The sequence below is a fragment of the Aricia agestis genome, chromosome 3 (assembly GCF_905147365.1).
Source record: "Aricia agestis chromosome 3, ilAriAges1.1, whole genome shotgun sequence".
NCBI lineage: Eukaryota > Metazoa > Arthropoda > Insecta > Lepidoptera > Lycaenidae > Aricia > Aricia agestis.
In genome coordinates this window covers 7,523,565-7,548,614 of record NC_056408.1, presented here as the reverse complement: position 1 = coordinate 7,548,614, position 25,050 = coordinate 7,523,565, and the positions used below count along the sequence as shown (strand labels likewise).

The window sequence follows — 25,050 nt, the reverse complement described above, 5'->3', positions numbered from 1 at the left end:
TTGCGTGTCGAATTGTATGTCTTGCCCGAGGTAATTGTTGCTATTAGGCGTAGGGGCGATAAGCAAATAAATTACGCAAATCCATCAATACGTGCACGGACATACTAATACTACGTTTTTTACGTGGTGAAGTTATAGAGTTAATAATATCAGGATTTTATTTACCTGTGAATTTTTAGTTTCTTATGAATTAATTGGTACCCATATCTTTTTTAAGCCTAATGAAATTATTAGTTGTAAGTCAGTGGCTATATTAACATTTAAATATGCATTTAAGATAGACAGTATACTGACGCAATTTATTTTAAGAACTTCTATGTATGTATTATAAAAACAGTAGATGAAAATATCGTATGGTTTAAATCATAAACCTATCTCGAAAATATTTTATTAATGTTGAAGAAAAACTTAAAAAGATAAAAGTTTTATACATATTTACGTTTTCGTTTTTTTACTTTTTCAATAAAGCTTTCATTTAAACAAAATATACATATATTTATAGCTTTAACGTCACACTGCATTTAACTTTGTCGTTTATTATACCAGAGTTTTGAAATACTAACTTCCGTTAGCTCTGAATTCCAGAGCCAGTTGAAATTTTAACTACTTTTTAACATCGCAAAAACGAACAATCAGAATCTTGACACAAGAGTGGCTTGTGGTAAAAATAACGCTTATCCCTGGTTTACTTTTTGGCGCTGGCAATGTGCAAATCATATTGCCTTTGGTTTAAGCTGCTTGTTAGTTTTGGACTTTTTTCACGGAAATAAAGAGCTGGCTTTAATTGACTGACTTGATGGAAAGGCTGGTGATAGTTTTTTCGTTATAAGGAGGATTAACAATATGGTTTTTTTTTTTTAACTACTTACTTAAAATATTATTCAAGAATATTATTCGGAGGAGCGAGAAAATGAAACAATTCAGGGCTTATTTTCAAGTATAAAAATTAATTATAAAATCTACAATTTTGGGTTAGGTTTATAGCAATTTAAAGCCACTACAGCAATGGCGCTTTTTAGTCTGCAAACTAACTCTTCCTTGTTGTATCCAGTGCCACCAGATATCCTGGACTACCCAACCAGTAGTGACCAGGTGGCACGGGAAGGTGCCAACGTGTCGCTAAGGTGCGCGGCCCACGGCGTGCCCACCCCCACCGTGGTGTGGAGAAAAGAGGCTGGGGATCTGCTGCCCACGGCAAACTTCACCGATACGCACAGTGAGTATAGAATATTTTGGAATCTAGAATTTGTCAGACTAATGGTGCCCACACTGCCGTTAGAAAATTTTAAGTAACATTAGTAAACATTTGTTAGCAAACATTAATTAATCACAAATGTCAAAAAATGTTAAAAATGTTTTCATGTTAGAAATGTTTGCAAACCTAAGTTAACAAATTATAACAAAACAAATTACTTAAAACAAAATAAAACATGGGTTACCTTTTGTTTGTAAACATTTTATAGGTGATGGCGGAGTATGCGGTGAGCCAATACCAGATTTAAATGTTATAAAATATTAGAAAACATTTTCTTTTAGTGTAGGAGCACCATAAGTACACAATAGAAACTAATTCCACTTATAAGGGCTTTGAAAACTAATAAATGATTATATTTTTTAAAAAGAAATGAAATAGTATAACGGGAAGGAAATGAAATTTAAAAGTAAAGCTATTGCATAGCATTTTTTATCAACTTGTGCAATTATAATTTGCATACGTCTAGTCCCACGCACACAAACACCCTGCTGAAGTCTGGCAACGATCGGAGTGGGGTGTGTTAAGTTTTTTCGTTACGGAATTTCTACATTCGGTCGCTGCGGCCAAAGCCCAAAGATAAAAGCTATGCAATATTTTAACATGTGATTCCGGTTAAAATAAAAATTTGTCTCGATTTAAACTAGGAAACGTGATCGTTCAATATTTGTATTAAACTTGTCAATTGCAATTGCAAGTATTAATCCTAATTCCTAGCTTTCCGCAAGGAAATACTATTTTAGGATGTCTAAAATAGTATTTCCTTGCGGAGTGCTTAGGTTAAATGTATAAAATTGGACAGTGGAATATTCCAATTCTAAATTAGAAACTAGACTACCGACTACAGCCAACTATGTGTATAATAGATAGCACTCAACCTTTGATATAATTTCAAGTAAGAAAGTTTATAAAGTAATAATAATAGCTCCCACACCGGATTCGGTGATGGTGGCCGGTTTCATTAAATCCAGACCGGCTACGCAAGAGTAATTTAAAGCGCCCACTGGGCACTCTCACCGACACGACCAGCGAGAGATCAGGCGCAGGAACGACTTTTACATGTCCATCCGACGCATGGATCATCTTACTTGTCAGACGATCAGGTGATCAGCCTGCATTGTCCTAACCAAATTTGGAAATAACACGTTTCCAACGCGGGAATCGGACCCACGACCTCCGAGTAAAGAGCCGCGCTCTATACCACTAGACCACGGAGGCGTTATTATAAAGTAATAGCTTATTAGCTTACTAGCTAGTAGATTAGGTGCAAATTGATCCATACTGAATTTAGGAATGTGGGAGTCGAACAGGTTGCTGCTCCAAGGTGCGCCACCTGTAGCTAAATTACTTATTCAACCCCTTTACATTAATTAAAAATGTAACCCTCAAGGTAACCACGACAAAGTTCTCAAGCCACGCTCATTTAATAGAAAAATTCAATGGAATATAAAGTTCGGAAGTAACATCGAATTAAGAAATATAATATTTTTTAATAAAATATTACAGTGATGACATTTTGTACTAAAAATATTTTAACTACTGTATCTTTTTCAATTTTATAATAAAGGTGCTCCCTCACCGAGAGCATTCGCGTGTAATGTAACGTTACAAAGTCGAGCATTACATCAGTGAGGAAGGAGAACCGAGCATATTTTGACATAACTTGCAATCTATAATTTGACATTACACCGAATGCTCTCGGTCAGGGAGGTAGTATTGTAATGTAATGCTCAAAGTCGAATCTATAATATTACATTACACGCGAATGCTCCCGGTGAGGGAGCACCTTACGTTATTTTGTCTCTAACTATACTTTTTGTTATGAAACATAAATTAGAGTTGAATATGTACCTATAAGTATTATGATGTTGTATGCGTAGGCATGGAAAAAATATTTATTACTTATGTTAATTTCTGGTGTACATTTTCTCTTCAAGAGCTGAAGATGACGATTGGTTTAACGATTTTTCATACTCCACCCCATATAACTATTTTTGCTCCTTTTAATACCTATTTGCAAATTATTCCTTTAATCCTCATTTTAAATTTCACCTTTTAAGACATTTAAAATCGTACTTTATTTCATTTATTAGATGTGGTAATTAACCCAGATCTTTAAACTAGCTAAAGCAACAATATCATAACATTATTATATTTCTTGTCCTGCCTTAAGAGTTTCTGAGCCAAGATTCCATTCTCAGATCATTTTACTTTAACTACTTTGTAACTAGTTTAAAAGTTGGCTAGCATATTAGCTTAGAAGCACTTTTAAAAAGTGCCCAAAGCTAGGGAACTCAAAAAGTTTGCATGTTATTCTATGAAATAAGTTTATTTTATGAGGTTTAAGCTTGCTTATGTGATGAAATTGAACTAAAACGTTTACGTACCAGTTAGATGTTTCAGGATTCCGTAACAAAAAGGCGTAACCCTATATCAAAATTTTTTGCTCTCCGTGTTTTTCGTAGTCTGTCAGGAAATATGTAGCGTAGGCGCAGGTAAGGTGTAAATAAATCGAATTATATATATTTCGAATATATTCGAATTATATTTAAATCGAATACAAATAAATAGATATATTTCCACTTCGAAACCTAAAAATAAGATTAGATACAATTAAGTGGAGTATTTTATAGAATTATATAAGTTGACGCAACTGAATTAAATGAAATACAAAGATATTTAGTAATTCGCCATAATTTATGTAATCATAACAACCATAAGTGTCAGAATGTATTACGTCATTTACCGTTATTAGCTTCAGCAATTCCAAACACGAAAGTAAGGGTGGTAATCCACATACTGTGTCAACTTAAAGCCAGCACTTAAAGTGTACTTCGGTGATATCACGCAGTGATGTATGGGCCAGGGACGTAAGTCATAAACTTCTTTATCAAATACTCTAAGATAAATCTTGAACCAACTTTGTTTGTGTAGTAAATTACGATAATTTAAATAGTCTAAAATTATGGTTATATTTACGTATCGAATAATAATAATGTTTCCGAACATGTTTTAAGTTATTTTGACATAATATGTCGCAGGATTAAGTTTAACGGGGTGGTAGCAGTGCCGGATTTCTATTTTTTATCAGTGTAGGGCACTTTTTTTACGCCGCCCCATACACGAAATCTGCCGCCCCCTATGACGCTGCCGCCCGTAGGCCGCGATCTATATTCTATATGGCCTTTCAGTATTCTTTCATACTTTATACTTTTTAGTGCAACTTGAAAACATCGTCCTTCTCTCCTCACCTATTTGGTAAAGGTGTTGAAATCTTTTTAATTGTTTAGTTTTATTTGTATTGTTTACCAAATAAAGTTTCTTTCTTTCTTTCTTTCAAAAAGTTGCACTAAAAAGTAAGTACTAATTGAAAATCGTTAACCAATTTTTTTATTTAGGACTATCGTGCAACTTATGAATATTACGTCAAATCACAAGAAGGATAGGAAGGGAAAATGAATTTGATATACTAAAAAGCATGACGTTTAGGATACCCGAACAATATGCACATGCATCCTACGCCTCACGGGTAGTCTCTCTCTCAATCTTACGAGTTTTCGATTGGGTCACGTGACAATTTTGTACAATTCAATGACTCCAGCAAACTTCCAGATTCGTCGGTGAACGGCGCAGTGCTGCACCTGACAAAGGTGTCGCGGCTGCACATGGGCGCGTACCTGTGCATCGCCAGCAACGGCGTGCCACCCTCAGTCAGCAAACGGGTCATGCTCGTTGTCCATTGTGAGTATTTTTTTTTGTTGGTTAACACTATTCTCTTCTGTTGGTTGATTTCTTACCATAAGAGATAAGAATAGGCAGGCAAGTAGCTACGGGATGTGGTTTGTTGTTATCTATCAAGCCCTTTTTAATGTATCAGACAAATTCAAAACAATGTGTAGCTAAAATGTACTTACTCAGTACGGTTTTTATCACTTTAAGATTATTATCATTGTTACTTTTCATCCAGTGTCAAACTTTTCTACATAATGAAAAGTCATTCCTCTAACACATTTTACCAATATTTATTTTGCATGCTTATTATCTTTCTATCAATATATAAAAATAATCCATCATAAGACGTGACCCAAGGTTCCTGGATAGACATCCATACCTGAAAGCTTGACTTAAGTCTTGAGCTATGAAAAATGGCTTTCACGGGTGAAGGCCATACTGTGATCTATTAATCTAGATTTTTGACGTCAGATGGCTACTTTGCTAGAGTTTTTAAGCTGGCCAGTATATTTTTAGTGGTAGGATAACAAATAAATCCAGATACTTGAATTAAATATGCATTTTTTAACCGACTGCACTACGATTGATTTTTTTTATATTTCTACTCAATTCTAAGTTATTATTATTACATAAGAATGAACAAATAAAAGTAGTTAGTTTATTTAAGATAAATCTTAGTATTATATAAAAATAATTAGAAGAAGACACCTTGTGTATTTAATCTGTATTAGTTTATCTGTACTAGATAATAGATTCTCAAATTAAGTGTCTATGGGCAGTTCGTCCCTAGTCTCATATCAAGCACATTGTTTTATTAATAGTATTAATAAATATTATAAAACCGTAAATTTAACCTTATTTGCGTAACTTTAAAACATAATTTAGTTGTTTTAGCTTGAATTTGTGAGTGTTGTGTTCAGTAAGTTTATGTCGTAGATAATAATCATAACATAACAAATTAATACTCAGTGATAAGCTGGACAGCCCCCTCCTGAAGCACTGGGTCCATGCACACGTGCATGTATCCGGTGCACCAGAGGGTGGCAAATATTTAAATTAATAACATTCATTTCCTGCTAGTTTAAGAATTTTCCTATGGGTTATATTTTACCTGAAATAAACGTATTTTTTTTTTTTTTTTAAAGTCAAGGGCAGCAACAAAGTTAAGACTAAGGTGTCGCTCGCGTGCGCCTTTACAAGTTCAATGCCACTGATTACCAGCAAATTTTACTTACCACCCAATACTTAAAGAATTCTCAACTTAAGACGTTCGTAAATTGCTCATAATTTATAGTATAAGTCAACTATGATGAAATACTCAAAGGATTTTCAAAAATGTTATTATTATAAATATATTATTAATATGCTAACCTTGGACAAACAAAGATTTATTGATTTAACTTTAAGAATTAGTATTCAAGAATTTGGCCATAATATATTTAAGTACCCACTGTATTGAAATTAAGCTAATATTCTTATTTAATTAATTGATTGATTGATTGGATAAGCATAGATATATTTTGAAACATAAAAAAAATATTAAAAAAAATATTTCATACTATTTATGCCAAATGCCATTTTGCAAATTTAAGTTACAAGTTACAACGCATCCTCTACTGAAAACATGTTCAATGCTTTTCTTAGCCCGCTAATCTGCTTCAAATCCTTACAAAAGGCGCATCTCTATTTTATTGGTCGTATGTAAATGCAATGGAAATTTTGAGACCTAACTGAATATGTACACAGTGCCCGTATGGAAATTGAACTGAAAGACTCGTTGTCAGAACTATCTAACATGCAACATCCTAAAAGTTGTACGAGTTTAGAAAACGTAACACAATTGAACTTTGTGTCTCGCATTTTGCACAATAACTTTATAATAAAACTTGTCATTCAATGTTTCGTTTCGATTTTTCTTTTAGAAACTTTTATACTTGACTAGAAAATTTTAGTACTAAAAATAAAAAAAATATGCTGCTTTTATGTATAGAATAGTGTAACAAGATGAACAACGAACATATTCTTAAAATAATAAAAATAAAATATTGAAGGGAGGCTCCTATACAACAAGCGTGATTTAATTTACCTTTTTTGCTCGATATCAATAACGGCAACAGGCACTTGAAATTTACCTATTCAATGGTACGGAACCCTTCATAAGCGAATCCGACACTCACTTGGCCAGTTTTATATCATAATTCATACCACACAACCACCCGTTTTATATCGTACCACACAAACATACCTACATAAAGAACAAGCCAAGCTATTTATAGTAGAACAAGCCAAGCTATTTATAGTAGGGGAAGCAAAGAGGGGATTTCGCGAAATGCTCAAGCGTGCCAGGATAAGCTTATATAGGCTTCCCATATGTCTCGTCATCGTCAGTTATCGTGGTATGATCATGGTATATAATATGTTAATAATCATCGACTAAATGTTTTTGTCCTTGTTGTCTAAATTTCTTGTAATAAATTACCTATGTAAGAAAAATTTGTATGTATTTTCTTTTTCATTACTTTAAAATGTCTGTTGTTCCTCAACGCACAGCTAAAATAGAAAACGCATCATAATTTTTTTCCGTTTAACGTAATCTAAAATCCTACTTGGTCTATAGACCAAGTAGGATTAGATTAGTAGGATAGGACGGCGCTCGAGTGACTACAGCACACTGGCCTCCCTACTAGATTTTAGCACAAAATAGAAAAATAGAATAATGCATAATTAATGTGTCTAAAATTTGTTTCAGTTCCGCCGATTATGACAATACAAAACCAGTTGGTGGGGGCGAAGGAGGGTGACACTGTATATTTAGACTGTCACTCCGAAGCCTTTCCTAGATCAATAAACTATTGGACTATTAATGACCAAATTATATCTCAGAGTAAGTATTTATATATCTTTATCATTTATTTATTTATGTCGACTAAGTTTTCTAGTGTAAGTATTAGGCGTGTAGCTATCGTTCATATTTCAACGTTCAAATTGTACAATCGTGAAAATAAATTCCTAGGCAGTTGATGGACCTGCGTCATTTGGTCGGATTATGTCAATTCAATGTTAGCTGTGATCGGTCGGATGGGTTTGACTTAACGCGACCAAATTACTTAGGTCCGCTATCTGCCTAGGAATCAACTTCTCTGATAGTACCATCAGAGAAATTCGTAGACAGATTGCGGATCTGCGGTAAAAAGTCAAATCAATGATAGTCTGTAACCGACCTAGACATAACGCCATTAAATAACATGGATCCACCTATGGATCAGTTTATTTTACATGTCACGAAATGTTTTCGTATACTTAACACATAAATAGATGAAGTAAAAATTGCGTATATAAAAAAATATCTAATAATAATATACCAAAACGAAAATTTAATACTTTAAATCGAGTGACTATTCAGATTCATGATTGTGCTTTGCATAACTTTAGAAGCAATTCATCAAGTAATCATTTTGTAAGCGACGAAGTTAGGGTTATATGAAATTATAAATATAGGATGGAGGCCTCACTCAACCAGTTGTCACACGAACCTCTATAATTCACATTCAATCCCTTCCTGATAGAACTGCTCGAACGTAACATACGTGATACCCTATGCATGCTATGTATCAATCTCAAAAGATCTTGGGTATGGACTATGGAATATTCGTGTTGTACCTTTGTTGTATCGGATAGTTTATTTTTAATGCCTTGACCGAACTTCTACAACTTTAAAAAAAAAATTAAATATTAAGGAAGAAAAATAATACATATCATTATTGTTACAAATGCAATAGTTCGTCTGTCTTTGTCTTGTCTTTCTTTAGGTTGAACCAATTTTAATGAGTATATAAATACTTTGAGTCACTAAAAGGGACGTAGGCCCACGCAAACGAAGTTGCAGAAAACAACAAGTATTTTCATAAAAGACGATCCTTTTATTTATTCGCCATTTGTGTTCGTTAGTAAAAAAAAAGGTTGAAGATAAATTAAGATCTGAAGCTTAGCAACAACAATATTTAAAAACAAGGAGCCGTATCGATGATCAACGAAAACAATTTTAATAGAAGATTAATTGGGCCTCCCGTTCAGAACTTAACAAACAAATTACAAAAGATGTTTAGCGAATGGTAAAGTATTAAAAAATTTAATGGTTCATTTGGACGGGTCGTTAAAGTGCCTAATTTAATGATTAAATCATTCTTTGATATTGTAAACAAAATAACGTCGAAGTTTTAAGACTGTAAGGTTATTAAATTCTGTGTACTTTTTTATATAAAGTAATACATTTATTATTTAAGAACCTATTTACAAGCGTAGAGCCTACTTGATAGTTGCTTCACGAGTTACGTATCCATTCAGACATAATATACGTGGTGCTCATTTTGAGAAGTGAAAAAAATAGTGTTTAACGGCCACACTCGGAGTTTAAAGTAATCATCATCATCTAATATATAAAATTCTCGTGTCGTGTCCTCCGAAACGGCTTGACCGATTCTTATGAAATTTTGTGAGCATATTGAGTAGGTCTCAGAATCGGCCAACATCTATTTTTCATACCAAAAATTATTTATATGGCAAAACAACGTTTGCCGGGACAGCTAGTATTATATAAATAATATATTACTTAATACGCGAGCGAAAAACCTTGGATCCCTTATGACGAAAAATGCGGAAACGTAGGTGAATGAAATTTTGCACAATTATAGTTTATATGGTGAAAGAGTGCATCGAGCTAATATTATTTTGAAATTATGCTTTAATTAATTATCATACATTTTTTTAACAAATAAAACATTACACACACTACAATGTGCACACTACCATCTTTTTGAATGACAAGCCTATACATACGGATTATCATCTTTGTTAATGGTTGAAGTCTATTGTCAAATTAAAAATGGATTGTTGTTTTTTTTATTCAATCTGAAATAGTCAATACTTTAAACGGAGGGCCAAAAAAAGAAGATAATAATTAAATTTAAGGTCGAATTTCGACCATTGGGCGATCTATAGTAATCCTTAATTATTGTTAAGGAAACATTAATGAAATAAAGTTTTCGACACAAACACCGTACATTTTCTTGCAAATACTTTATTAAATTATAATTAAGTAAACATTAAAAAAATGTCTCCGAGTAGCGGCCATTGTAATTCATTCATCCGTAAATCTTTAACAAATTACCTTGTGGGTTTGAGTCATTTAAGTCATAAGTCATCTAATACTCAAACTCTGTTTTGTTGCAGCTGATAAAAGATTTGAAGTAGCGTCGGTGGAGAAAGGCTACGAGGTAGACATGAGGTTAAAGATTAGAAAAGTAGGAAGGACAACGTTCGGCACGTACAGTTGCATATCAAAAAACTCCCTCGGTGATACGGATGGGACGATCAAATTATACTGTAAGTATTTTTCGCTTAAATTGTTACTTATTATAGTATATACTGTGGAAACTCGATTATCCGGCCCTCAGTTATCCGGATTTGCGTTTATTCGGACTGCCACCGGAAAATATATTATAGAAATTACTTAGAAATATATATATTATATATATATATATAGTATAATATATTTCTTAGTAATTTCTTTAAAAACATTGTTTTCCTGTGTTATTTTTAACAAGACATGGCATTATGTACTGAACGTAATAAGCACGGAACCCGCTATTAAAACCCGCTACAAAATAACAAGTTCCTGGAAGTTGTATCACTTTCCTACAATAATTGTGTATGGCAAAGACTATCTAATGGTTAATATTTATATATAACACAGTTTTAGGAAAACAATACAAAAATACAATGTTTCTCTTTCACATGCCCGGCAAAATTCCAGCCTGCCTAGCATACGCCAACGAGATATCTCACTCTCGAGATAATTAAAAACTACTCATCTCATAATGTCAAAATCTTGACATTATCTCGACAAAACTCTACAAAAATGTGTTATTTCGATGATAGATCTACGCGAGAAAAAATGTTTGTCATGCTAGGGTCAGTAGAGATGAAGAGACAAACCATCAAACATCGAGAAAGCATATAGAGTAAGATATCTCGTTGGCGTATGGTGGGCAGGCAGGAGTTATTTACTAACGCTTTTCATTCACTAATGACAAAAAGCTAACCAATCAGCAACGTTTTTTAAAAGATTAATACCTGTGTAAAACTTCAGAAGTCGAGCATAAGATACCTAAATTACCTGTTATTCAGGTTTTTTTAGGTCAGTGAAATTATACATATATTTTATCTGCAACCTTTTAAATTAACCATTAAGCTTCTTACATTTAAGCCTCTCATACGTTTCTAAGTTAAGTGATTATAAAGTCTTCTTATGTATCTTAATAATTATTATTATAATGTCAAAACACGACGTGTTGTTTATGAGAGACTGTTTCTTAGAATAAAGTCTACTTACGCAAGCAAAGTAAAGCCATAGCCAGAATACTTCGAATAAGACCCTGAAATTGAAATTTCACGTTCAAAAGGAGCGTAAGAAATGACAATGTTTATAAAGTGTGACGTTGTGCTCTCGATCCAAATACCAGCCGAAATATGGTATATTTTCGTACCTTTTTCTTTTTAGAGGTAGTTTATTTACGTAAAACGTTGAGCCCTCCGTGGTCTAGTGGTTAGAGCGTCGCTCTCGACTCCGGAGGTCGTGGGTTCGAATCCCGCGTTGGAAACATGTTATTTCCAAGTTTGGTTAGGACAATGCAGGCTGATCACCTGATTGTCTGACAAGTAAGATGATCCATGCGTCGGATGGGCATGTAAAAAGACGGTCCTGCGCCTGATCTCTCGCCGGTCGTGTCGGTCTTCCGTCCCACTGGGTTATGAGAGTAAAGGAATAGAGAGTGCTCTTGAGTACTGCGCACACACTTGGGCACTATAAAATCACTCCTGCGTACCTGGTCTGGTTTCAATGAAACCGGCCACCGTCACCGAAACCGGTGTGGGGAGTATTATATTATTTACGTAAAGTAACTATATTATACATATCTATATATATAAAACTCAAAGGTGACTGACTGATTGACATAGTGATCTATCAACGCACAACCCAAACCACTGGACGGATCGGGCTGAAATTTGGCATGCAGGTAGATGATATGACGTAGGCATCCGCTAAGAAAGGATTTTGATAAATTCCAACCCCAAGGGGTTTAAATAGGGGATGAAAGTTTGTATATAATAATACTTCTTAACGCGAGCGAAGCTGCGGGCAAAAGCTCGTATGGTATATTTTCGTACCTTTTTCTTTTTAGAGATAGTTTATTTACGTAAAGTAACTAGATACATATTACATAATATTTATACATGGTTTGGTCAAAGGTTTTGTAAATAAATAGCAATGTTAAGGTAAATAAACAAAAATTAGACACATATTCATCTAAAAGTCACGACAGTAATTTCTTTGAAAATTACACATGACGTCTTCTCATGACTGTACACAAAACACATGTTTTAACTTTAGCCCGCATCTGCGTAAACTTTAGCTTTGTCGAAAACTTTTATTCGCATCTCGAGATACTTTAAAACTCTATACTCGGCGACGAGAGACTTGTGATATCAAGATGTGTAAGCCAGCTGAGTTGCTCTTCAATAATAAAACTGTAAGACCGCATCCCATTCCGTATTCTTGTTGTTCACGTACAGAAAGATGTTATAAATTGGAAAATATTAAAGTTTTAAATACTCAATATCAATACTAATTCCATTCCATACTTAATAATTATAAATAATTAATATTATGAATGCAAAAGTGTGTCTGTCTGTCTTTTCGTCTGTCTGTCTATCTGTAGATTCTTCACGCCCAAACCACTGAACCGATTTTCCTGAAAGTTAGTATGGAAATACTTTGAGACCTGAGAAAAGATAAAGGATACTTTTTATTCTGGAAAAATGTACGGTCCCCTCGCGATAAACGAAATTTGGCGCAACGAAGTCATTTAGTTATTTATTGTTATATCTCTGGTTATATTAATATTTTACACCGTACAATTACTGTTATGTAATGAATATAAAAAAAAACAGAAAACAATTTGCATTTTCTATCGTTTTTGTTCAATTTTAATAAGATAAAACGAGATGTGGATGTAAAAACCAAGTGTATTGTTTACCAGGCTTACATGAGAACGTGATATCAGAAACTTGGATTAACTCGGTCTGAACTTTAGCATAACCTGCTCTGTGGAGTTGGGACGTGTCTGTGAACGTTTGTTGTTTTTGATTTACTGACGATACTACCGTAAACATGGTTTAAGTGCAGGGACAATAAACGATTTAATTTAAATGTCAGACAAAACTTGAAAGATGCGAGAAGAATCACTATATAAGTTCTAACAAAACTAAGTGATAATACTTAAGGGTGTATATGTGCCCCTGCTATAGAATTTACTGTGAAAGTAGCAGCGCTGAAACAGATTTTTTTTCTGGATTTGTATGGACAAGCATCCCGCGTCGTCAGGCGAGCGTCATGAATTTTTCCTACAAAAAAAAAAAGTTACTCCTTCAGCTACTTTCACAGCTAGCTATAAATCTATACACGCCCTAAAATATTATCACTTAGCTTTGTTATACCATGTATAAAAAAAACTAGGCCTTTAAATCCGTTGTGGATGATTTATACAGTATTTTTCAGAGCGAAGTAACCACTCCTCAAATACTGTAGTGCCTGGGACAAGATTTTAAAATGTCCGTATGGTTGCCCAAGCGCATACGGCATTCTCGCATCATAGTCGGCCTAGTCCAGAGGAAAGAACTAGTCAATACGTCTGGGACCAACTATGTGCGGGTTTCCTCACGATGTTTTCCTTCACCGTACGAGCGTCCGTATTATGTACTTGAGATCAGAAAATGTCTCATAGGTATACGCCTCCACCCGGGTTCGAACCTGCATCCTTTAGGAGTGCGAACGGTCTACCCATTAGGCCCCGGACGCTCACACCATGTTTAGCATTAAACATAAACAGAGTATATAATATCTCAAACATTCACTATGATATATTTCAGGGATAAATAAAGACTTGCTAAATGGAACCTTTTCCGCGGAAACCTCCTACATACTCATGGAAATAAATACTTAAAGCCCTTTCTGAGATTCTGTTAACACACAATATACAAGAAATTCTCATTTATATTTGAGATTTTGATAATGATATAACGAGAAGTAGTCGTTTAAAGACTAAAGTAGGCACCTTTGATATAATTCAAGGAATCCAAGTATTTTAACAAACAAAAACATTTTTTTTAATCTACAGCGGGTTTTTCTAATGAAAAGTATCAATTTAAAAACACTAACAGTTAACAATAAATTTAAAAAATAAGCTACTTAGGCTTTCCATGAGCCAAAATTCAGAAACTTAAGAATTTATTAACTTAATACTAAAGTATTAAGTTCATAAATTCAGGTTTTAACAGGTTAGCCCTATCGTCTTAGATAAGAGAACGTGAAATCACATAACATATTATATGGCAAAACAACGTTTGCTAGATCAGCTAGTATAGTTTATATATTGTTTACTCTATTGTGGTTAAAATGAGCCCTGTAACTTATTGACAGTTGTCGGTTAGTGGTAATTATTTAGCAGTTACGGCCACAGTTTGAATCGCAGCCACAACACTAATCTCTTTTATATAGTCGATGCCATTTTTAGTATCTGCATAATGTCCGCGATAATTGTTTTCTGATGATAATTCCGTTATAATATTGGCTTTATTTGGCAGTGTTTTGACGTAAATTTATAAAACAACGAGCTTTTGCCTGCGGCTTCGCTCGCGTTAAAAAGTATTATTATATACAAACTTTCATCCCCTATTTTAACCCCTTGAAGGTAGAATTGATCAAAATCCTTTCTTAGCGGATGCCTACGTCATAATATCATCTACCTGCATGCCAAATTTCAGCCCGATCGGTCCAGTGGTTCGGGCTGTGCGTTGATAGATCACCATGTCAGTCAGTCACCTTTGAGTTTTATATATATAGATGAATGGAATTACTAAAGGTGATCGCACTTATCAATACGAACGCACCGCATTTTAGAATTCGTTGTATGAAAATATGATGTGAAACCTCGCACTTTCTTGCGCACCGTACCTACCGCATTTCGTGCACTATATACTGAACCGAAATACACAATTAAAGAAGCTTCTCCTAAAGTTCTAATATTTAAAAAAATGTAAGTAAATCTACGAATAATAAAAAATATTATATTTTCACTAAAATATTATAATTATTTCATAAATAAATTTTGAGATTAGGAATAACAAAATTTAGTATAACATGTAATATATATAGCTTTAAATGATGTAAAAGCGAGACCGTGTTATTGACGTAATGTACGTTTACGGAAACAAAATAATTATTTTACGTTAATATCAAATATTCACGAACATGTATGTGCGGCTAAATATGTTTCCCTTTGTTCGTAATGAATAGTTTCAACAAACGAAATCCAAAACATAATCCGCACCTAAATAATAAGCTAGCATTAAATATTAAATAATTAGCCATCTAACAATTATAAAGACTAAATTTTAGTATTATAAAATGAATGAAAATATTTTCATAATAATATAAAAATAAATAAGGCTTTCTTTAGCACAAGTATAATATCATTGCATAATAATTAAGCACATTATAAAAGCATGTTATGACAAAATTGCAAACGATCTATTGTAGGGGCTTAAAACGATTCACGCAAACTATATTCATAAATTAAATTATGCATAAGTTATAATCTGGATATAAGGTACAAGCTAAGCAGATTTGCAACAAGGCTCGACTTAAGAATATGCTGCTGTATATTTTATTCATCATCATCATCATTCTAACTGATTTCTGTACTTTAACAAAGTATGTCAATGTATTGCTATTTTGTTCTATTATTTCATTGCTCGCGCAAAAATTTTTAATCGCACGGGAACCGTAGTATTTGCTGAGTTAATATGTCTTTTCAATGGCCTCAAAGTACCTTCGAAGTTTTATCCAAATCGATTCGACAGTATGCGTAAAAAAAAATACAGATAGACATACTTTAACGTCTGGGATATTAGTTTTTTTTTTTTTTTAAATGAAATAAGGGGGCAAACGAGCAAACGGGTCACCTGATGGGAAGCAACTACCGTCGCCCATGGACACTCGCAACATCAGAAGAGCTGCAGGTGCGTTGCCGGCCTTTTAAGAGGGAATAGGTAAGGGGAGGATAGGGAAGGAAAGGGAATAGGGTAGGGTAGGGAAGGGAATAGGGTAGGGGATTGGGCCTCCGGTAAACTCACTCACTCGGCGAAACACAGCGCAAGCGCTGTTTCACGCCGGTTTTCTGTGAGAACGTGGTATTTCTCCGGTCGAGCCGGCCCATTCGTACCGAAGCATGGCTCTCCCACGTATTAAATTATATTAGTATATTAGTTTGTATTTGTCAACAATTTTATACAAAATTACGGCATAGATTTTACACAGAACACATTTTTCTATGTCCTTCAGTGGTATTGTTCAATACATTTCAAAGATTCACTCGTATGTTTATTTTAAATCAACCTCGCTATCATGAAACTTAAATATTTAATCGCAAACTTTGCTTCTATACTATGAGGTTATTTTTAAAATGCGGTAATACTAAATCGCCGTTGACTAACAGCTAAAACTGCAAATCAATGTTATTAGCTCGAACGGTCCGTCGATTAGAAATCAAAGACAAGTTAATGGACAAGTCGTGTTACGCGATGCTATCGTCCTGGGGCTAAATGCTAAAGTGGAATAAAGCGCTTTTTGTACAACACGCTCCCGACATTCGAGTGCTAAATAAAAATGTAGCCCTCATGTTTTTCCTCCATCAAAATAGCAATAATATGTATTTTGTCTCTAATCTATATATAAAAATGGATTTTCAAATGTGTTAATCGCGCTAAAACTCGAAAACGGCTGAACGGATTGGGCTGATTTTAGTCTTAAAATATTTGTAGAAATATTTGCACAGGCATTTATACCCGAAAACTCAAAATTTCACACAATAATTGTTCCAGTTATTTTTCAATTATATACAAAATATATTTTTTAACATCACACACACACCCACACACACACCCAAGCACCCACACCCACCCACCCACACACACACACACACACACACACACACACACACACACACACACACACACACACACACACACACACACACACACACACACACACACACACACACACACACACACACACACACACACACACACACACACACACACACACACACACACACACACACACACACACACACACACACACACACACACACACACACACACACACACACACACACACACACACACACACACACACACACACACACACACACACACACACACACACACACACACACACACACACACACACACACACACACACACACACACACACACACACACACACACACACACACACACACACACACACACACACACACACACACACACACACACACACACACACACACACACACACACACACACACACACACACACACACACACACACACACACACACACACACACACACACACACACACACACACACACACACACACACACACACACACACACACACACACACACACACACACACACACACACACACACACACACACACACACACACACACACACACACACACACACACACACACACACACACACACACACACACACACACACACACACGAACACGAGCACACACTCGCGAGCGCGCGAACGTACACCTTTTACTGTATCTGCGGGTGGAACCTGGAGTCCTGAAATACAGGGTCACCTAGTTTAGGCTCCAGTTCACACAAAGATTTAGCTATTGAGTATAATATTTCATGTACCTAATTATCTTGTAAGTTCCTGTTGTGTGAAGAATATTTTTTTTTTTTTTTTATAATTATGATTCTGTTCTAGAGTACAGACTTGCTCACTGCTCAGTATGATTATAATATAACTAGCTGTTGCCCGCGACTTCATCCGCGTTAACATAGTATAATAACAAAGATGGATAGTTTTCTCCTTTTTGTTTTTGTGGTTCCTTATACAAAGGGTAAAAACGGACCCTATTTAAGCAAACGTCAAACGCAAACGTCAATAAACTTTCATGTTTCTAACTCAAGAAATGACGGACTTTCATTGAAACTTTGTACCCCAATTTCACCCCCTTGGGGTAGAATTACCAGAAACACTTAAATACGTATCCATTCATTTTTAAAATGAATATGAAATAACTATTTGATGAAACACTTTTATTCAGGGACAACTACGGACAGGGATAGAACAATATTTTTTTTATTACTCTCAAGCAAATTTTTTGTGGGTAGCTTCATTTGGATAAGAAAAACAACAATTTTATATGTGAAAAAAAGTTGTAGCTAACAGAGATAGAAAGGATTTCCCGTTTATATATAAAAATCATTAATAAATTACACAAATTATAATCCTTAACGGAACGTCAAAGAAATGGGTAAAATTTTAATGGCGACCTATACCAAAACAACTGGTTTAATTATGATTCGACGGAGCCCCGCTATGCGAGGCTCCTACTTCTGGGTGGTTTACAAAAAAATAACCACGATGGCTAGCCATTTAACCTAACCCAAAGTCGTATTGGTCCGCAGCGCAACTTACCTGACTGCAACGATTCGTCGCCCCGCCCCCATTGGAATTCGCACGCATTTAGCAATATGTAGTTTTCATTAAAACACGTATCGAAATATAAAATATTAAGCCTCAAATAGAATATCAGTAACCAATTATCATTAATAAAGCAGCTCACAAAAGTTTGCTTATAATGAACTTTTTAGTAGCTCGTAATAAATAACGTAACGTAATAAAAATATTGAAGTTGCCCGCTAAGTTTTTCCAGTCGCTCACTTAGTAACACAGTCGCTCGGATAGAATTTTAATATCTGAAATAGATTATTCGCAATCCACATTTTGTAAGCTCGTTATGGATTTTATTATAAATCAATATTAGTCGTTAGTTAAGTTTATTTTTCGCTTAGTCAAATTAATACCGCTTATGTAATTAAAACAGTATGTTCATCATCAGTCGCAAAGTAATTTTTTATTCGCTCGTTTTATTATTTCCCATTTTTAATCAGTAGCACAAAAATAAAGTTTCATGTTTCTAGGTAACTCAAGAAATGACGAACTTTCATTCAAACTTTCAACTCCAATTTCACCCCCTTGGGGGTAGAATTTCTAAAAACGCTTAAAAACCTATCCATTTATTTTTAATCAGCAGTCCAAAAATAAACTTTCATGTTTCTAACTTAAGAAATGACGGACTTTCATTTAAACTTTCAACCCCTATTTCACCCCCTTGGGGGTAGAATTTTCAGAAAAGCTTAAACACGTATCCAATCATTTTTAATCAGTAACCCAAACATAAAATTTTATGTTTCTAACTCAAGAAATAACGGAGTTTCATTCAAATTTTCAACCCCAATTTCACCTCCTTGGGGGTAGAATTTCCAAAAACGCTTAAATACGTATCCATTCATTTTTAATCAGTAACCCAAAAATAAAGTTTCATGTTTCTAACTCAAGAAATGACGGACTTTCATTAAAATTTTCAACCCTTATTTCACCCCCTTCGGGGTAAAATTTTCAAAATTCCTTCCTTAGTGGGTGTCTACTAAATAAAACAACCCTACTCACCAAATTTCGTGGCTGTAACTTTTACAGTTTTTGCTCAGCGATGATGAATCAGTCAGTCAGTCAGTCAGTCAGGACATGTAATTTTATAAGTATAGATTTTATGGTTAGTATAAAAATCTAACTTCATGAACCTCAAAATATATTCCAAAGTAAACGGATGTTTGATGAAAACAAAACATAGAAAACATAATAGGTAAACATTTGAGCGGTATATTTATCTAGCATTTGAGCTATCTGTATTTTGCTAACGGGATACAGTTTGTTCAAACTTTACGCGCGCGCCGAGTATTCTTTATCTGTCCACGTCACAAACAAAACACTCGGAATTCCCAACAATTGCTAAGAAGTTAAGGAATAAAAGAATTGCTAACTTGTATTACATTCATAGTTTTCACTGCAACACAATATTAAATTTAAGTTGTCAATCAGGCTACAAAATTTTTCTCTAATCAACTGTTCGACGGGTGCTTAAATCTTTTGTAGTAAGACCGAAGGTGTTTAAGTGAGTGACATGATTAAGACGGTAATTTTCGATAAATAATAATGCATAGCCAATAAATTGATATACTTATTTCATATGGAAGCTTATCTGGTTCGTAAATATCGGTACAATTTCAACGCAACTAAGTGGCCCTAACAAAGGATAATAAATAAAAATCACTTAGAGGTTCACTTACAAGCTTGCAACCTTTCAGTGAAAAGTCAACCGCGATTTTGACTGATTTCTTCGTTTATTAAATACCTGTTTCACCACTTTTTGATAAAGTGCCTAATAGGCTATTCACAACTTTTTTGACAGATTCTCCATACTTGATCTGTCAAGTTAACTGGTGGATAGCCTTATAAGGAAGTAGTGAAACAGGCCCTTAAAAAATATTTTACAAGTACGGAATAAAAGTACTCTTAAGTCGTAACTCTGAAACAAGAAAATATAATATTGTTCGATAAAGTCTTGAAATTAACAACTGAAAGCTTCTATATTTAGATACTAGCGACCCGCCCCGGCTTCGCACGGGTTTAAAATAAATTATGGCCTAAGTCACTGAAAAAATGATTAAAATCGATTCAGTAGTTTGATTTTAAATAATTTATATTAATTACTACCCGTGGCCCGCATTGGTCGGTACTGCCGCCAAAGCTACTTACGTCCCGCAATTTTTAAATTTGTAATGTCTTCGAAAAATTTCATTTAAAATTAAAATCGTAATAATTATGCTGTAAAGGGACATAATCAATAATGTATTTAAAGTATTTAATTGAATAAGGATTATTGCCGTATTGGTTAAAATCGCTTCGAAAATTAGCCATTATTTGAAGTTAAAAGTAAATGACAAAAAAATATGTTATTGTGGGATATATCCATAAGAGATATACTCTTACGTGGGAGAGCCATGCTTCGGCATGAATTGGCCGGCTCGACCGGAGAAATACCACATTCTCACAGAAAACCGGCGTTTAACAGCGCTTACGCTGTGTTTCGCCGAGTGAGTTTACCGGAGGCCCAATCCCCTACCCTATTCCCTTCCCTACCCTCCCCTATTCCCTTCACTTCCCTTCCCATCCCTGCCCTCCCCTATTATTTATTTATTTATTTATTTATTCGGTATAGTAACAGACAGCAAAGTAAGTAATACAGTTAACAATAATAAACAAAAGAAGTAACATTTTACCATGCAGTCCAATAAATACTATACACAACATTAAAAAAAAATCAATAATAATAATAGCAAATGTCAAGTACATACTCTAATAATTACACTAAAATATTTAAATAAGTAATTTAACAATTATTAGAATTGCGACTGTCACAGACACACATGACACAAATAATAATAAAAATAAATTCATTGCGACCAAGAAGCATAACATATTGCGACATAGATAAAAATATAATAAAACAAAAAAAAAACTCATACATTCCCTAAAATAAGTCAGACTTGAGGATTATACTAATATTAAATTAAATTCATATAAAAATAAAGTTATTTGTAAGAGATGTCAATAAATTAACATATTAATAACAATAGGAAAATATACAAGTTCATAAATTAATTTAACAATAATAATTCATAGTAACAAAAATAAAATAAGAATTTAAAGTAGGTATGTCATTACCCTATTCCCTCTTAAAAGGCCGGGAACGCACCTGCAGCTCTTCTGATGCTGCGAGTGTCCATGGGCGACGGAAGTTGCTTTCCACCAGGTGACCCGTTTGCTCGTTTGCCCCCTTATTTCATAAAAAAAATATGATATACCATCGTGGAGTTTTCTGTAGACCTTTTCAATGTGTACAATGCGCACCCCTGCATTGGTACTTGTACTATTATCTATTCTGTGGCATTTGGCCCACTTCGAAACGGGCGTAAATTGCAATATTTTAATTTCGCCATAACTTCTAAACCAAACGTCCAATTTTAATCATTCAAAGAGCAAATATAATCTACATAAACTGTACTTAGTGATGAAATTATTTATTTTGATAAGGATTATTGGCATGAGTAAAATAAATGCGTTTAAATGTAGTCCAAAAAAATCAAGATTTTTAAATAAAAAAATGGTTTTTGTGCCTCACTTGACATAGATAGGTATATTGTGTCGCGGACATTTTTGTAGATATTTATAAGACCTATATTTACTTAGAACATTGTATAGTTCTATCTTTTATAGTTTAGGCAGCGTACGCAAAATAAGTAAATTTTCTGGTTGTTTCCGAAAAACTGAAATATCTTACGGAACCCTATATTCTTCGAAATAAAAAGTAGCCTATGTTACTCGTAAATAATGTAGCTTTCGAATGATGAAAGAATTTTTAAAATCGGTCCAGTAGTTTTTGAGCCTATTCATTACAATTAAACAAACAAACAAACAAACAATGTTTACCTCTTTATAATATTAGTATATACTTATGAGTATATTTTTCACCAGTTAAAAGACTTTTCAACAAAATATATTGTTTACTTGTAACCTTTATTTTTCTTTTAATTTTGCTTCATAATTTTACGTTTATTCAGGCATAGATATCTTGTATCCAAACTCAAATTTTCCTCGAAGACCTTCAAGCAAAGTTATGTTTTGCTGGAGCTGTGTTTTGATAAAAAGTTGAAAAGTAGGGGGCGCCATGAACCATTTATTTTCATAATGTGATATTGCAAATAAAAACTTCATCATACTGAAGAAAAAACATGCGGTAGCTTAATAAAAGTTTCAAGTTTCTTGAATAATTTTTTATTTGGATAACTAGTTAGTAAATAGCTACACATTATTGTGAACTCGTTTCATCGTAGAACATGTCCGTTATACAATTTGTTTTTTTTTTAAATGAAATAAAGGGGGCAAACGAGCAAACGGGTCACCTGATGGAAAGCAACTTCCGTCGCCCATGGTCACTCGCAGCATCAGAAGAGCTGGAGGTGCGTTGCCGGCCTTTTAAGAGGGAATAGGGTAATAGGGGAGGGTAGGGAAGGGAAGGTAATAGGGGAGGGTAGGGAAGGGAATAGGGTAGGGGATCGGGCCTCCGGTAATCTCACTCACTCGACGAAACACAGCGCAAGCGCTGTTTCACGCCGGTTTTCTCTGAGAACGTGGTATTTCTCCGGTCGAGCCGACCCATTCGTGCCGAAGCATGGCTCTCCCACGTATAAAAATTATATTTATGGTGTTGTGAGAGACCGAATCTTCAGGTACCAGTTATATTATTGTTAAACTGACTATCAGTATAGTCTAACGGTCAATTCAGACTGCAACGCGACACGTAGATGCTTTTCTAAATTTTTATTGATTTGACAGACTTGAATGACGTATCAGGCAATTGAAGTCTGTCAAATCCATACAAATTTAAAAATGCATCTCCGCTTCGCGTTGCGCGTTGCAGTCAGGACCGTACCTCGAAACCATTTTAAGACTCAAGCAATCGTACGAGAATGCCGCGTCCTGCTCTAACAACATCATTTCACGTTTATTAGAGAAGGACGCAACATTCTCGTACGATTATTTGAGTCTCAAAACAGTTTCGTGGTACGGGTCCTGAATTGACCCTAAGGATCGAAAACATTTTTCAAATATTATAAACACTATTGCTTTAAATCTAATCAAATTTTCAAAGCAACGTTAATATTTAATTAGCCTATAAGATGTTTTCGGAAAGTCTCTGAAAATTAGATCAGAAATTAGATGATAATTAATGTATTCATTCTCGATCCTCTTCATTTGTATAATAAACAGACTAAAATTAGAATCATTCATAATTTGTACACTCCATAATGTTTGCATATTATGTTGTGCAAGCAATTATTAATTTTAATTAACGTACAGAACAAAGGGCATACATTAGTTCGTTTTCGCTATAAATAGTGGTAGATGTTTAATTTAAATAATAGAGAACTTTTTTTTCATTCCTTAATTTTAGCATGCTCATACGTAAATTGCTTAGTTTGCATCTTGTTTAAGAATATTTAAATATAAATGATATGATATAATATAGAGATGGATAAAATATCCATAACTGCCAAATGTGTCCGAAGCACCCGGGCATTCAACCTAGATCTTCTTATTCTATAGTCGCACATAATTGCCTGATAGGCCAGGGGTTTACCTAGATTGGCAACATGAACGTAACGCACACATTACTGTTAAATCTCTCCAGTGGACAATCTAATCGTTATTCAGCTATTTATGATATTGTTTACAGTTAACTTCCTTATTGTGGGCAAACCATGAATTCGCTACAAACCACTTTACAAAATAGCGGTCTTACCCCCAATAATTGTTACCGTCACGTTTCTTATGAACATACAACGTCTCGAATTCTTCTAGATCTAACTGCCTGTAGCCAAGACGTTTTCTTTGTCGCTTTTTTATAGAACCGCTAATCAAAATGTATGGAATTGACATTAGACAAGTCGAACGTCAACGACATGTTAACGAAAGCTTATATGTCAATTTCATACATTTTGATGGGCGGTTCTATAAAGAAGCGACAAAGAAAAGTTTTGGCTAGTAGGTAGTGCCGGTGTCCGCACTACCAGCGCCCTGGGCGAAATTTATTCGGCGCCCAGGCTCCCTGTCTGCGGCGCCCCTTTTAGTTTGCCTTCGGCGCTCCTTTTTATCCAGCGCCCTGGATGGTCGCCCAGCGTCGCCCAATAGCACCGCTACTGCTAATGGGCCAGGTTCTACATTCCTAACCAGGTGTTTTGTTCCAGCTCTCTCTGGGAAGTTCGAGGAGATGCAGTATAACGAGGTTGGGGACTTTGAGGAGACGCCCGACGTCAGCGAGCTCGAGGCTCTCAAGCGCAGCGGCGCGCGCGCCCTCGCGCCGATGCTCACCCCGATACTATACTTTACGATACTATAACTTCTTTGTACATACAAAATATATTGTTACAATAAAACTTTTTGGTGTCGTTTCAA

General features: G+C 34.7%; 1 protein-coding gene across 1 annotated transcript in view; it reads left to right on the top strand.

Annotated features, from left to right (window-relative positions):
- Positions 1-25,050, top strand: part of LOC121740333 (lachesin-like) — a 55,932-nt gene extending 30,882 nt beyond the window's left edge. The window contains exons 4-8 of the mRNA XM_042133003.1: positions 1,052-1,216; positions 4,865-4,993; positions 7,734-7,868; positions 10,214-10,366; positions 24,843-25,050. Of these exons, the coding sequence (XP_041988937.1) occupies positions 1,052-1,216; positions 4,865-4,993; positions 7,734-7,868; positions 10,214-10,366; positions 24,843-24,994 (734 nt within the window). The 3' untranslated portion in view covers positions 24,995-25,050. The remainder of the gene's footprint in view (positions 1-1,051; positions 1,217-4,864; positions 4,994-7,733; positions 7,869-10,213; positions 10,367-24,842) is intronic.